At 40.0% G+C, this 16,793-nt stretch overlaps 1 protein-coding gene across 16 annotated transcripts in view; it reads right to left on the bottom strand.

The window, feature by feature from the left end:
* Positions 1-16,793, bottom strand: part of NOL4 (nucleolar protein 4) — a 344,671-nt gene that overhangs the window by 14,131 nt on the left and 313,747 nt on the right. For all 16 annotated transcript variants that reach the window (XM_084778257.1, XM_084778267.1, XM_084778265.1 and 13 more), the window contains one exon: positions 13,969-14,149. In XM_084778257.1, coding sequence (XP_084634383.1) covers positions 13,969-14,149 — 181 coding nt within the window. The remainder of the gene's footprint in view (positions 1-13,968; positions 14,150-16,793) is intronic.

The following is a 16,793-nucleotide window of genomic DNA, read 5'->3' as shown; positions in this document are numbered from 1 at the left end:
GTTCAACATTGATTCTCACTCTGGTTATTATTATATAGGAAGATACTTTTACTAAAAGTTCCCCAAGGTATGGTAGAGTTGTATATTTGAATTACCATATATTTGAATTGAAAGTTGTGTAACTTTTTATTGCACCTCTATGCATGTGTCTGTGTGTGGGTAATATACACATAAGTGTAGGTACTTGTGGAGGCCAGAAGAGGGCGTGATGCCCTGACACTGGAGTTGCATGTAGTTTTGAGCCATCTGATGTGGGTACTAAGAACCCAGTATCAGTCTCCATCAGTCTCTGCGAGAGCAATATGAACTCTTAAGAACTGATTCATCCATCCAGCCCTCACTGGCTGTTTTTTGTTTTGTTTTTTGTTTGTTTATTTTTTGAGTCAGGTATAGCCCTGGCTGTCTCAGAATTCTCTCTGTAGAGCAAGCTGGCTTCGAATACACTGAGATCCATCTGCCTTTGCCTCCCCAGTGCTGGGATTAAAGGCATGCTCCACCACTCCCAGCCTTCACAGGCTGTTTTAAAGCATATGATTACATATTTTTTCAATGTTTACATCATTATTGATAATGCATAGTGATATATGATACATCATTTTTATTCAAGTGATTTAAATTATTGTCAAAATGCTCTATAAGGAGACAGCAGTCATGCAGGTGATTTTACGTCATGTAACATACACATAGGATCCAGTAAGTCTCACATTCATGTTATATATGTATAAGACAAAGTATCATAAGAATTTTAGTGTGACCTATCTATATTTACAACCTTCAAAACTCATTTATATTTTACTTTTTGCCAAGGGAGACATGGAGAGTTTAAGCAAATGGTTTAAGATGACGCTGAGATGATAAGTAGGCTGTGTAGCCACAGTCATGGTAACTCTGGTTGCCTTGACAGTGGAGGTGAAATAAAGGCCTACTTCTGGAACATATTTTTGTTGTTGTTGTTGGTTTTGAATTCAAATGATTTAAGGATTAGCAGACATTAACTTCATAAAAGAAGAAAGCACACGAACCCAGTGCACAGACTATCATTAAGTGAGTCATCACACTGAAATGGAGGTCAGCAAGCCTGGCTCTTCTTGCACACTCAAAAGGAATGTTTCTGTTCTACCCACAATCATCAAAACCTATGAGAGAGGCAGGAATCAGGTAGAATAAGGTATTTATGCCAGCAAAGGCTTCACACCTTGTGTGTGTTTGTGGTGGAAGCTTGTGTGGAGATCAGAAGGCAACATTGGGTGTGGGCCCTTGCCTTCTGTCTTGTTTGAGACAGGGTCTCTTGTTGATGCAATGACGGGCTAGCTGGGACTCCCCTGTCTCCATATGCTATAGAAATGCTGGGATTTCAGATGCATGATACACGTAGACATTTTCCCAGCCCTCGGCAGCTCCTTTTATCCCATTTGTCAGTGTAGGTCAGAAGTAAACTATAAAGACTTAAGGCACATCAAAATTTAAGTAGAGTGTTTTGGAGCCAGAGTGTGTATGTTTGCCTTCTTTCCATGATTGCTTATCAAATATTCACTTTCCTTCATCAAGCTTCCAGAGATCTGAAAGTGAAGCCGAATTGCTTTTGTGGACCTATGCAAAGCTTTCCCCCTGCATATGACTGGAGAAGGAGTTGATAGCTTTCTTTTATGGTTAAGGCACTTTCCCAGGTTTTTTTTCCTTCAATATTAAATGGCTTAGGAATACAATTAATATTTTATAAGAAATGGAAAAACCACAGGAGCAAATCATAGTATAACAGAGCACTGGAAGTGACGTAGGTCTCAGATCAGGAAACTCTTGCAAAGAATAAAATAGGTCTGCTTGCACGGGAACATAGAATGTGCTTCCTCACCATTTTTGGACAAACTGTTTATGAATATGATTTTTGGAACAAGACTTTTTATAATATATAACCATCCTTGCAATCATTTTGTATAGTAGAACATAATCACAGGATTCCATAAACTTCATATTCATGTTATATATGTATAAGGGCAACCAAAGAACAATTAAGGGTACACTATACTGCTAGGCATTTCTAAAGATTTCACTTGTTTTATGTATATGAATATTTTGACTATATGTATGCACGTACATGCTTGATGCCCACGGAGGTAAGAGGGAAGCACTGGGTCCCCTGGAACTGGGATTGCAAACAGTTGTGAGCCAACACATGTGTGCTAGTAATGTAATCTGGGTCCTCTGCAAAAGCAATGAGCATTCTTTGCCCTAGAACCATCTCTCCAGCTTGCCGCATCTTGAATTTTGTAATCAATTCTGAGTCTGTGTGAGTGGCCCACGCTTTAAGGAAAGCAAACTTCATGGAGTAGGATGCTTTGAGTACAGGTACATGTTTCCAGCCATGGGGTCACTGGGCACAGATGGACAGAGGCCTTTCAAGGTAGCCATCTAAATGTCAGTCAAGAGCCAAAGGTCATTTAAAATTACTATGTGATTTGAAATAACAGAGGACAGCAGCACTGCAACTGAACATGTTAACATGAGAGAAAAGGTAAAGGCACTAGTGTTCTGCCAACTTGGAGCAATTCAGGAAGACAAAGCTCTCTAGTGAGAGGAAGCTAGTGGCCTCCTGCCTGTACTGCGAGGTCCATCTGCATCCAAACCGGAAGTGGAAAATGAGAGGGTCCAAACTACCTACAGAAGGTACTAGCACTGACTCTCTAGAGGAGACAAACATACTGAACTACCCCCTACCCCCACTCCCCACATCCTCAGAGCTTCTCTGGAGTGAACTGGTTTGGACAAATGGATCCCCAGAGAATTTGTCAACACTCCAAGGGCACTGTGCAAGGCAAGCAGCCCATACTAAGCTCGATAACCTCATGTCACCCAAAGAACTCTTGTGCAGTTTACCAGCAGGCTCAAGAAAGCAGACACAGAGCACGAAGGAGTCCCCCTTTATCCCTCTCCTGCTCTGCACAGTGCAGAATCCTCAAGGGAACCTTAAGAGCACATAAAATCCATTTTCCTTCACTGTAGTAAAGAGCAGGCTCTCCGGGAAGAACCTGCTCAGTGTTGAACTATAAACCCAATTACACATCCTGGATAGTTATGGAAAGCCCAGGTCAATCACCTGCCTGTCAAAGCCTGTACTGGGGTTTCCTGACCTACAGGAACCCAGTAAAGGCTATGAAAGCTAGGTGGTAATTTGAAAGTACTTCATATGAACTCTGCAGATAATTCATATAATTTCTTTGATTTTTGAGCAAATTACTAGCATCCTGTTCAGTCATTAAAATTTATGGATAAGCCTCATCTCTCCAAATCCCTAGTTATCTCAATACCATACTGTCTAAATAATTCAAGAACTCAACTGAATTCCAGGTGATTATTTTGATCCACATGGGAAAGCTGGAAAGAGAACAGAGTGATGTGTGAAAAGTGTCCCTAGGTTTCAAATCCCGAGTCTGACTTCCTTCAGCTAAACAGCTGCTCAAATCATGGCACAGTTGAACCTTCCTAACATTTGTGTTGTTTTTAGTTTTCTAACTTTGAGGTGACTCCAGTTTATTAAAAAAAGTTTTTAACACCTTTGCCACATTAGAAACTAGCTCCCCATTGGAGCTACTAATGGGAATTAACTTTACTTAGAACTCCCAGATGTGTGAAAGTTATTTAACAGTCAAGCATCTTGAGCTAGAACCACAGATGTTTTTCCTTCTGTTTTTTTATCTGTGTGTGCAGAGCATGTGCAATTAGTGTGGTGCGTGTGTGCACGTACACAGGTGAGTGTGAACATGTTTGTGCGTATGTATGTATGTAAAGTTGACTTTTGATGTTTTTCCTTCAACGGGTCTCCAGATTTTTTGAGACAAGGTGTTTAACTAAAACAAGAAGTTCACAGGTTTGGCAAGAATGGTTGACCAGTGAGCGTCTGAGGTCCTCCTGACTCTGCACTCTTCCTCCAGAGCTGGGGCTCTGGGGTCTCAAACTCATATTCTTGAGCTAGCACCAGCAGGTATCTCACCCACTGAGCCATCTCTCAAGTCTCCCCAAAAAATGGGGCTTTTAAAGAATCGTCCTTAAAGTTTCTTTGTTGAATAAGGCTGCTGTGAACATGGTTGACTCTCTAGAGGAGACGAACATACTGAACTACCCCCTACCCCACAATTTTCTTGTGTTCTGGAACCTTCACTTACCAGAAAACTGGGACAGAGGGGAAGACATCCTATTGGGACTCTAGATGAGAGAAGCATGGGAGAATAGCAAAGTAGAAGGATCCAGAGGGTCCTAGAAACCTACAAGTAGAACATTATGATAGGCAGATTTGGGCCCAGGGGTCCCGCTCAAACTAAGGCACCAGCCAAGGACAATACAGGCGGTAAACTTTAAACTCCTACCCAGATCTAGCCAATGGACAGAACATTCTTCACAGTTGAGTGGAGAGTGGGGTCTGACTTTCACATATACTCTGGTGCCTCATTATTGACCATGTCCCCTGGAGGGGGAGACCTGGTGGAACTCAGAGGAAGGACAGCAGGTTACCAAGAAGAGACTTGATACCCTATGAGCATATACAGGGGGAGGAAATACAAGGGATGGGATAACCATTGAAATGTAACATGAATAAATTAATAAAAAATGTTAAAAAAAAAGGGAAAAAAGTTTCTTTGTCGATCAAACCAACTTGTTTCATTGAGAAAAGAATACTGCACAAATCATCCACGGCAGCATGTCTGCTGTAGTCAATGCAGAGACAAATTTCCACAGCTATAGAGCTGAGCATGTGAACCAGCCCTTTGAATAGAAATCTCTGTGATAGCGGCACTGCCCTTTCTGCCACTCTCTACACTGGCTTCTCAACAGTTTTGGCTACTGGACAGTTGAAATGAAACCTGTTATGATAAAAGGTCTGAAACTTGAAATGTATTTCAACTAGCATATTTCTATTTAATAGTCAACCTATGGCAAATGACTGTCATGTTGGATCCCACAGATCTAGATAAAACTATTTGAACAATATATATATTGTTCAATATATATATACGTATGTATGTATATATATATATATATGAGACAATGAGTACATTGTACATGATACAATGAGTAGTTTCTAGTAGAAAATTACCTTGATTAAAATAATCAAAGGGACATATTAGAGAAATGAGTTTAAAATGTAGACAGTTGACTGGGGGTAATGGATACAACTGTGTTCTGACACATGGGCAGTGTAGACAGAAAGACCAGGACTGCTTAGTGCCTGCAGGGCTAGTCTGTGTCACTAAGGACTGTCTCAAAGAACCAAAATAAATAATGAAAGAGTATCTTAAAAATATCAAAATAGGAGGCTAGAGAGGTGCCTCCGTAGTTAAGAGCACTAGCTGATCTTCTAGAGGACCAGGGTTTGGTTGTCAGCACCCACTTGGTGGCTCACAACCATCTGTAACTCCAGTCCCAGGTGATCCTATTCATTCAGAGCAAATACCCATAAACACAATAAATAAAAATTAATATGCATGCGTGTGTACGTAAATCATGTGCAACAAGTTGAATCTATTAGTAGAAAAATTCTGACTCCGACTATATTGATGATGTTTTTGTGTGTTTGCATGCAGATGTGCATCCACATACGTAACATGTGTCCCCATGCATCAGAAGTAAGAGGTTGACGTTGAATATTTTTCTTTGTCATTCTTTATCTATGTTTTTGAGGCGGGGTCTGTCACTGAACCTGGAGCTCACTGTTTCTGATTGAGGAGCCTAGCAACTAGCCTCAGGGATCCCTTATCTCTACTTCCTTAGACCTGGGACTGGGTGTTCTAGTGATTATGTGAATTCTGGGTCTTTGAACGCAGATCTTCATGCTTGCACAGCATACTCATTACTCACCAAACTGCCTCCCCTGCTTTAAGAAAAAAAATTTTTTTCACTATGCTTTGACAACTCAAGCAGAAGTCCTCAGACTGAGTTATAATAACTGCAGACTCCCAATTACATGGACTCCAATTTGATCACATAAGTCACCCTTGTCAGATAAATTGTCATTGCAGACGTCTTCCCATTATGTGAAGGGCCTGCCCATTCACTGTAGGGGCTTAGGTAGCTTCTGTGAATCACTTTCAGACACCAGTCTATAAAATCATTAGCTATGGAGCTTTTTGTTATAGACCTCACACGGTTCTCACACAGCAGGGATATTCAGCCAGGGTGAATCAAGATGGCGGGGAAGCCTTGCCAGGCCACAGAGGAAGAGGATGCAGGCAGTCCACATGAAGCTTGACATGCTGGGGTCAGAGGGCTCCCCCTTTCTGAGGACTAGGGGAAGAGGGAGAAGGGAGAGAGGGAGGGTGAAACCAGAAGGCAACGAGGGAGGGGGCTACAATCAAGATGTAGTGAACAAATTAAGAAAAAAAGAGGTGAATCCCCCTCCCCACTCGCAAGCATTAGTTCTTTACATGTGACTGTCAAACCATCATGGTTTATTGAGAGAATAGGATAAAGCTAGATCCCTGGATGGTTACATTAATCACTTTCCCCCCCTGAACCACAAGCTTAAAAGCCAAGCATATTTTAAGGCAGAATTCATGCGTTTCAAAATATTTCTGTGAAATATTTGAAGGGAATAGTTTCTCTTCCTTCAATATTGTAATCTTCAAGGTATTAAGAAAAAGAGGTCAGACACTAAGAAGATATCTTCAGAGCAGTGGGCATGGCTCAGTTAACAAAATGCTTGCCTTACAGGATGAGGTTCTGAGTTAGATACCCAGAACTCACATGAAAAACGTCAGGTGTGGTAAAATGTGAATAGAATCCTAGCGCTAGGATGGCAGATACAGCGGAGACCCTGGGGTTTACGAGTCTCCAAGGCCCAGCCTACCTTCCACTTGGTCAGGTCAGTATGAGAACTCTTTAAAAAAAAGATTAAAAAAAAAAAAAGATGGACAGAACCTGTAGTAGTTTGAGCGAGATGTCCCCATATTCTTTGACATTTGAATATTTGGTCCACAGATGGTAGCACTACTGTGTGGGTTTAGTAGGTGGAGGCAGGGTGTTACTGGGGTTAATTGGGGGTTTCAAATCTGTGCACTAGTCTGAGTCCACTCTCTGCTTCCAGTTTTTTTTTTTCTGGTAGTATGATAATTCAACTTTTAATTTATTGAAGTGATATGTTTTTCAATATCAGCTTCATTTTCTTTCTTTTTAATTTTTAATATATTTATTAATTTATTCATGTTATATCTCCATTGATATCCCATCCCTTGTATACTCCCATTCTTCCATCCTTCCCATTTTCCATTTACTCCCCTCCCCTATGACCGTGACTGAGGGGGACCTCCTCCCCTTGTATATGCTCATAAGGTATCAAATTTTGATACATGCTCTATCAGCTTCCTGTTCCAGCCACCATGTCTGCCTGCTGCCATACTTCCCCATCTTAGTGGTGATGGACCCTAATCTCCCTGGATAAACTGTAAGCCCAAATAAAACCTTCTTCTATAAGTTGCCTCTGTCATGATGTTTTATCACAGCGCCAGAAAAGTAACTGATACTGAACCTAAAGAATGCCCCTTAAGTTGTCCTCTGCCCTCCATGTGCATCTGCTTACTTGCACTTGTGCACTAACACACACACAACTTACACATACACATACAAAAAGAAAAGAATAAGACAAAAGATACCCTCGACTTCTATCCTTCCTATGCTTAATTGGAATTAGTGACAATGTCCAAAGAGGAACGTGTCACTGGACAAATCTTTTCACATAGGTGTCCATGATGTGTATCCATTTAGGATCCACTGAGTCCAAACATGAACCATCTTATTACACAGGGAAGCCATGAACAAGTCATCTTGTGCATCGTCAAGCCATGCCATTTTCTCCCTGGAAAATATGTATCATGAATTGGTGAAGACATGATAAATCTGTGTGCTGCACTATGGGGACACATAGGAAGAAAACTGAGCTGGGAAGTGACTTGGAGAATTAGCAGAGGTGTTTCAAGGGTCCTAACAGGGGGCATGAGTCAAGTACAGGGAAGTTTACTTATACCCAAGGTCAGATAAGCAGTGTCTTATAAAACATGTAGGGAGGAGGAGAAAGCCATTTTTGCATTAACTTAAGGTCTCTTGGCTTGATCATCTGGTCAAAAATTAGATATAAAATGTGAGGCTCAGAAAGGTTAGAATGCAGACATTTGCAAAAGAAACAGTAACAGCTAGTGAGCTTCACCTTGAGCAGTGCACAGAACAAGACAGTGAAAGGGACAAAGGGAGGAAGGAGAATGGGAAATTAAGGTGCAGCATGGAAAAATACGTGGAAGACTAAAAAGCAAGTCCCGGAAAGGCAGGGTGCTATGAAGACACAAGGTGATGTGAATCTTCTGCCATAGGTCAAGATCGCAAGCACTTCAAAGCTCTAATCAGCAGGGTATTCAAATATGCCCATAAAATCCAGAAAGTATAAAGTGTAGAAGCATTTCAGGTTTGAAAATTGGTGAAGTTGGCGACAATGTAACCCAGCAACTGCTGCAGCATGGTAGGAGAAAGCTTGCTCTAATGAACTGAGGGAAAACTGTTAGTGAGGCATGAAGGGAGGTGGATGACTGCAACGGATCCCTTGACCATTTCGTATAATAACAGCTGTGAGGGCTGAGAGTTAAGGTACTAGTGAAAATGTGCACATAAAAAGTGAGGCTTCAGTCTTGTGACTATGGTGACCAGGTCTAGTTAGGCCTATGGCCAAGTGTACCAGTCCTACACTCAACGGCAGGCTTTGATCAAAAGAACATTTAAAGCAGAAATCCCACATATTCGTGCTTTGACAAACTAAGGAAGAAAATGAATGCAGAGATTCACGTAGACTAGAAATCATCATACAGACGTAGTTATTAAGGCTCATTATTGCCACAATTTGATCCTGTTACATTTTGGTCTGTGTATCAGCCTACTTTGTATCAGAGTTGGAAAAAAAAAGAAAGAAAACAACAAAAAGTCTGCTCCCTGTGGGGAGTGTGGAGAGGAAACAGCCAAAAACAAATGATGCCTTTTGCACATAATTTCATCTTATGGGATCCAATGGGAAACTAGCAAGCCATGATTGTCTTCTGTAGATGATGAGATGTGAGCTCCCTGACAGAACATCCCATGTCAATGGAAGGCATAATGACAGGATGACTCACTGCTTCTTGCTTCTTTCATTTGGTTAATTTGAACACATTCTTTATACAAATTGTAACTGCTGTCACTTTGATAATACTCCAATTTGAGAATTTGGATTGTTGGGTGCAGGCCATTGCCAGCTCTGAACAAATGGTGGGTTGGCTCCTGAAAGATTTGAAGGGCACGCTGGCAGTGGTCACAGACTCTTTTCCTTGCTGAAGGCTCCAATGTAGACCAGATTTCCCAATTGCTATCATGATCAAAATGAAACTGAGCTTATTAAATGCTACTAAAACCAGTGTAGACCGACAGATCAATGAATCAACTGGACTCTTCCTCTCTTTTGTTTTTGTTTTTTCCTTCTTACTCATTCTTTTGCTTTTGCTTGGTTTTTGTGCTGGATCAAATCAAGGAAGTCACATATGCAAAACACATGATATACTGTAGACTTGCATCTCCAGCCTTCTTGCAAATAAACCACTCACCCCTAGCATCCAAAACACATAAATGATGGTGTGTCTGTATCTCTTTAATTTTGACGTAACAAACTCTAATAATATTAGTTCCAACTAAGCCAGTGATTAGGTACTTAACATGTAACTGGCATTATTCAGAAGAATGAAATCGTGGACGAGGTGGAGGCTCCACTTTCTCAGAGTGCACATCTATTGAGGGGAATATACTTGAAACACATAAGTGTTTAATGAGCTATGCAGTAGAAAAAGGTTGGACTGAAAGTGTTTTGACATTTAAGCAAAACAAAGATTGTCTTAAAACATGTTTATTTTGTTTTTTCTGTTGGGGACAGAGTATCCCACAGAGTCCAGAAGAAGTCACTGAGTCTCCTAAAGCTGACATGACAGACTCTTGTGAGCTGCCTGAAGTGGGTGTTGCAAACTGAAACTGACTCTTCTGCAAGAATAGAAAATGTTTATAATTATTGTGCCACCTCTCCAAACCCTAAAAGAGCTCTTATTTCAGTGTTTTTCTCTATACATTTCTTAAGGTAATCAGGCTGTGTCTTATTGAACCCGTTTCTGTTAAAGTTACAATGATTAGAACAAAGAAAACCCAAAATATGTTACACTGTATCTAAGTGTAACCGAAATATTTCCTTTTCTCAAATCTGCTTTCACATTCTTCTTGGATATAGTATAATTTGCAGGACTCACGTTATTTACAACGTGATTCAAGCAGTTCTAGAAACTTCTTTTGTCCCTTAGTCCATATTGTCAGATTTTTGCTGTCAGATTGCAGAATATTGTGGTTTCTCCAGCTAATGGTGTGAATTTTGAATGTCTTCACCTGTCTTAAACAAAGTAAGATGTATCTTTAATCTAATCCTTAACCTAACTCAAGTGTGGTCTCCTCAAAGTTGTTGCCGCTCTCCACACTTCACAGATGCATATATCCCCAACGAAGAATTCTCAAACTTCAACTGCCGAAGTTGCCAGGCACTGGCTATGGCATTAGCATCTAATTCTATGCTAATTTTTTGCTGTATTCTTTTTAGCTCTCAAGACATGCATATTTATATAGTATAGCTTCCTTCTCCGTAACTCCAAACATGTAATAGAAGAAACAATAGACAATAGAGTACTAAGTCACAATAGTTTACATTCATATGACTTCTGAAGATAGTCCCAAGATAAATGAAATTATGTATTTAGTCAACCTAGAAGTCTTTCCGTACTTGAAAAGAAAACCTGAACAAAAACCAAGACAGGTGTAAACAATCCCGGTGTTAAAATTAAATCTAGATTCTTGGAGAATGAAAAGCTATTCTGAGTTCCTTTATAACATAGAGTTGATCAGCTCCCCTGGCCACCCCCACCAGAGAGTGCCAGAGTCCTTCTACACTAGAACGCTTCTCTTTGGTGTCAGTGTAAAGTGGCTGCTTGCCAAGAGTATATTTTAGCTGTTTTATAGTCCAAAGCCACAGCTCAAAGAAAGTCATCTCATTTTCAAAGTGTTGCAAACCAATAGGTTAATCCTGCTGGGCTGTCCCAGCAGGACATAGGCCATCTGCAGGGCTTGGAAGCTATTCTTTGTGGTGTCCTTAAGTGACCTTCATCTTATCATACACAGCTTTGGGGATTTATGCGGTAAATGGTCTCAAATTTACACATTTTTAACATAAACCAGCTACTAATTGCCTATGCCTGCTTCTTATTTTATAGCCTTCAAAAAGCAAACCTACCAAAGGGGTGGTGAACAACATGAAAAGTGAGGTCCAGGACACTGCTTCCAGAGAACAGAAGTGAAGGGCTCTTCCCAACCCACTCGGTTCCCAGATTTCACAAAGTCTGGGCTTCTCCTCTCATGTTTTGACTAACATAAGAGGTTGGCAGGAAGATACTTTTTATAAAGATCTATCTATCTATGTATCTATGTATCTGTCTATCTATGTATCTATCTATGTATCTACATATGTATCTATGCATCTATGTCTCTATCTATTATGTATATGATGTATACCTGCATGCCATAAGAGGGCATCAGATACCAATATAGATGCCTGTGAGCCACCATGTGGTTACTGGGAATTGAACGCAGAACCTCTGGAAGAGCAACTAGTGCTCTTAACCACTGAGCCATCTTTCCAGGCCAGGAAGATTTATTTTAAATTAAAAAGTCAGAGAGATCCTGGTGGAGAGAGATTGCTGTTTAAGGATCCTGTAGCCTCTTTCATCAGTCTCTACCACTCAAGTGAAGACTTTTAGGGGGAGGAGGGGGAAGAGTACCAAACAAAATGGCTCTCAACACATTACCATATATCTACATTAAAACTATGAGTTAGTAAAAGTTGCATTTCCATCAATTATACAGCTGCATATTTGGCATCTGTTATAAAATTCTGATGTGGCTAGAATTCCACAATTGAAAACCACACACTCTCTTCTCTCCTCTCCTCTCCTCTCCTCTCCTCTCCTCTCCTCTCCTCTCCTCTCCTCTTCTCTCTCTCTCTCTCTCTCTCTCTCTTTCTCTCTCTCTCTCTGTCTGCCTCTGTCTCTCTCTCCCTCTGTGTGTGTGTGTGTGTGTGTGTGTGTGTGTGTGTCTGTGTGTATGTGTTTGCACATTCACTGTGGTATATACTTCATGAGATAAATTCAGGAGTTTTCTAAGGTTTTATAACTACACCTGGGAGTTCTAAGTAATAGACTTTCTGGATGACCAACAAATGACACTAGAGAAGAAAAGAATCAGGTGAAGTCTGGGAGCACAGTGGGCTGGGCAGAGCCTATGTGCTCTTTTTCTGTCATTAATGTCTTAAGGCTCTTAATTGAAAATAAGAGGTCTCACATTTTCTTGTATGGTTCCACAAAATGGACCATTAGCCATTTATGAAGCAAAAATAAATGATTCTGGCTATGTAGGAATAGTGGCAGGCCATCTTGGTTTGTTTTAATTTCCCATGCCAGTCACACACTGGTTTTGTTTACTGCTATTTATTTTCATTTGCACCACCAAGAGAATCCAAGTTATCATTTTCCTTTGCAGATATTACAGAAATAACTAAAATTTGGTGCAGCCAACATTCAAACAAGAAACATTAATAAAAGTCAATAAAAATGTTTTAAATGATAAAAGAAGGGGTGTCAGGCCATCGAGAAGATACGCATCTCAAAGCAAAATGTTTTTATCCCACCTCCCCCTCCCCCCCCCAAAGATTACTCTCTACCTTGGTCAGAGAATTCTTCTCTCTCTCTAGTGCACAATAATGAATGCAGAGACCCATGGCTGCAGAGACATAGGGGGAAAAGGGACAGCTGAGGACCCAGCCCTGAGCATAACACTTCAACCACCCCAGTGTGGCTTAGGGAACACTGTGATGAAGAGGTGGAAAGACTGAGACTTCAAACTAGGGCTTTGTGAATGTTAGCCATCACTGGTCAAGTTGGTTTGCCCCACCCCACCTCTGCTTTTATCACTGTGTATTATGAAGCTAGGTATATTCCCTATTTAATTTTTAAGGATATATGTATTGATTCACTTTCTGTAGTATAAGTAACTAATAATTTTACAATTTGTTGTTTGTCTTTTTACTCATGTGGATTTTTTTGTCATATAAAATGTGTGTGTGTGTGTGTGTGTGTGTGTGTGTGTGTGTGTGTGTGTGCATGTATACAATCTAAATTATTTCTACTTGTACTTTAGGTATAATTAAGAAAAATTTTCTTACAATCTAGGCATAAAAATTACCTGCATATATACATTTCTTAAGATACAAATAATTCTATATCAAGCATTTAAATCTCCGATTCATTTGAGATGTTGTAAAATATAAAAATCTAAGAAATTCCTAAAACATGAGCAAATACCGGCTGGCTATGGGTATCACTCACTGCTGACAAGAGCGTTATTGATGCTAACATAATGGCTGGGGCGGCATGGTGGCTTCCATTTGTTTCATTTCATGTGTTTTTAGTGAAAGCAATGGAATTCCATAAGGTTCCCATTGCCTGAAACTCTCCAACTCATGAACCTCTATGAACATTAAGAAACTAGTGCATCATTCAGGGCAAATCATTGACAAAGCCTTCTTACAACACCCGAGGCAGAATGAATCACTACTTGAGAAAAATTGCTCTTACTCTACTTGAATTTTTTCCCTAATACAAAACATCAATCATTCAATTGCATGGTATTGCTGCTTATCAGAGAGGCTGTGACAACTGAGGGAGACATCCAGGCAGGAAGACAAACATTGTGTTTTCAAATAGCCTTCTTTTCACCCCACTGTCACCGGCTAGTTTACAGCTGTATATCCATTTTCTTCTTTCAGACTTAGAAAATTTACCAGCCCCAAAATGAACACACAAAACACAATCTGTTATAAAGACTCACCACTACTAGAAGAGTCATTCAGGTTTAGCAGTCCTCCTCCTAGCCCTCGGTAACTATGGTAACTGTAGGTCCCATTGCCATTGATGTACAATACTTCCTGGGAGCCTGGAACAGTGGATGTTGAGTAGGTGGCCTGGGCTGCGTCTGGCTTGCACTGTTTGTCAGCAGGAGTAGCCTCGTCCTGCAAGAAGACATCCTTCTGTCATTGTGACATCTCTGTGCAACTTCACCTTGCAAACTGTCAATGTCAGCCACATGGTGCACTGGATAATAAAATTCCATACAGCGAACAGTAAGTTCATATGCATATTTTCTCCAACTTTGCTAAAAGCTGAGAGAGAGAGAGAAGAGGGGGGGGGAGAGAGAGAGAGAGAGAGAGAGAGAGAGAGAGAGAGAGAGAGAGAGAGAGAGAGGGAGGGAGAGAGACCACAAGGCAACAGTGTGGGCAGGCTATACATTTAAAAAACTGACCATTTCCAACTAGCTTCATATTTAGATATTGTTTCTTCATACTCTCAGTAACACTTTTGGGGGACATTTCAAACCATGTGTTATTGTTAAAAGAACATAAAATGATGTTGAATATTCACACAAATAGCCAAACATTGTAATTGTGTAAATTCATGTATGGTAACATCCAACTATCTTGGCTGAGGACTTTAAATTATTGTATAGGCCGGCCTAGGACCAATGGTTGTAAAGTTTATTTTTACTTAATTTATACAACATAAATTTAAATTCTTGAAAGGAAAAAAATTTAAAGATTATATTCACCATCTTTTGCCAAATAAAAATAAAATAATAAAAGCTGTTTGGACAGAGAAAAAATAATAGAGAGCACTTCATAAGCATCTAAAGGACCGTTGGCAAGTGAATGAAAAGGAAACAAATGTCACCCTTGAAAAGGGAAAACCCCTCACATGTGCTGTGAAACTGATGGAGCCTGAGGACACTTCGTACCTGAACAAATGCTCTGCGATAGAGCAGGTGCAGCGTGACCTCACCCATAGAAGGGGGCTGAGAAATCAAAGGCACAGAATAGTGGGGTACAGTGGTGGTCCCCAAGATTGTGTGGAGAGAGGATGAGGAGGCAGGGAACTAGGAGCACAGGCCTAAAATCTGTAGCCAATAGTATTCACCTGCAAAAATTTGGAAGTGACTGAGAGAGAGGGTGGCTTTTCACGAATAGAAAACAAGTTTAAGTAACAGACTAGGACTCAAATTACACAGAAAGTAATTAAAGAGGAAGGTAAAAAAATTAACAAAATCTGAACCTATTATTTTGCTTGTTCGGTGCGTGTCCTATTTCCCTCCTTCCAATGCTTTTTTTCTGTTTCTTCCTTCCCCCTTTCCCTTTTTATTTATAGTTCACAAGCATCATCATTTTTTTTATTAAGTAGTAACTCTACGCTAAGTCTGTTGTCTGCGCTACAGGAGCCTGACAAAAGCGTTAGCAAACACCGAGGCCCTTCAGTTTCTGCCTTTATGTTTGTTTATGCATTCACCATTGTCCATGAAACTATCATTACACCATTGAAAAAAATGTTGACTTATAAGGGAATAAAAACTTAGTTTGTAATAAATACTATATTTTCAATAAAAATAGATTGAGTTTCTCTTTATCTATGAGTTCATAAGGTTTGAAATATGCGCAGCATGAATAATTTAATTTCACTTGCTTTTTACATTATTTTTTATGTTTCTTCTGACTTTATCCTCTCCTTCACTGTTCCATGTTGGAAATGACCTCACATGAGCAAGATGAGGTCCTTACCACCAAGCCATATCCCTGGCCTTCTTCCCTTTTCAATGAGAAAAAAATATAGCTATAGCTAGATTTTTAATACGTTTTCAGAGGTGAGTTTTTCGTCATCAGGAGTGGTTTACACAGCTTCACATGAGAACACAGTAGACCTCGTACTGTCAGATCTTTCCCCAAGTGCTTCAAAAGAAGAAACATGGAATTTTTCTCTATATTTTTCTATACGTTTTCTATTGTTCCATAGCGCAGCTACCTGCCATATTGATGTTGTCCTCTTTCACATGATGAACACTTGACATGGCTCTGTTCTTGTTACTGTGATGTGCTCAGCTCAGATGAGTCTGCTACCCTCGCCCATGGACAAGGAGCATACTGTTTATAGCTTTATTTTCAGTAAGGTTATAAAAGAGAGCTTGAAATGTGATGATTTCCAATCTACTTCCCATAATACCAATGACTTTACTTTCTAAGTAAAGATGGGGAGAGAGAGAGGAAATGGGAAACAATATTGTGCATCATGAAGTGGGAATTTTAACATAATTTATTTACTAAGTATGCCTAATTTTTTTAAAAATAACAAAAATGATGCTTCTTAAAATTTGTCTAATGTAAACATGAGCTGATTGAGATGGATGCACAATTGGAAGGTTGAGTGGCAACTGCAAAGCTTGCCATTTGAAGCACAGACCCTGGGAAAGTATATTGGCTTTGAAGAGTATTTTCCTGGGAGAAACTTTCATCAAGTCAAACGAAGACCAGGAGAGAATCAAGAATTGCTGCTGCCGCCAGCTGTACTCTCATGACTGCCCAATTGGTAGTCCTAGTTTATTAAGTTTATTTTTATTTTTTATTTTTTGCCAATGAAAAAGCACCCAGAGGAGGTTTTATACTCTGGTTCTCTGTAGAAAACCATGTGGAGTCATGAGGCCCACCTCTGATAACTGAACTTTTGAATATATTACTATTTGACATACAGGCAAATATTAATTTGTTTTGTATTGTACTCAAGATAAATTTGTGTTTTACCCATAATAAATGAGTGTTAATAATCTGAGAAACTGAA

The sequence above is a fragment of the Acomys minous genome, assembly GCF_964271855.1.
Source record: "Acomys minous genome assembly, chromosome: 4".
Classification (NCBI taxonomy): Eukaryota; Metazoa; Chordata; class Mammalia; order Rodentia; family Muridae; genus Acomys; species Acomys minous.
Note: the sequence above shows the minus strand (reverse complement) of the source record. Positions and strands in the feature narration are given on the sequence as shown.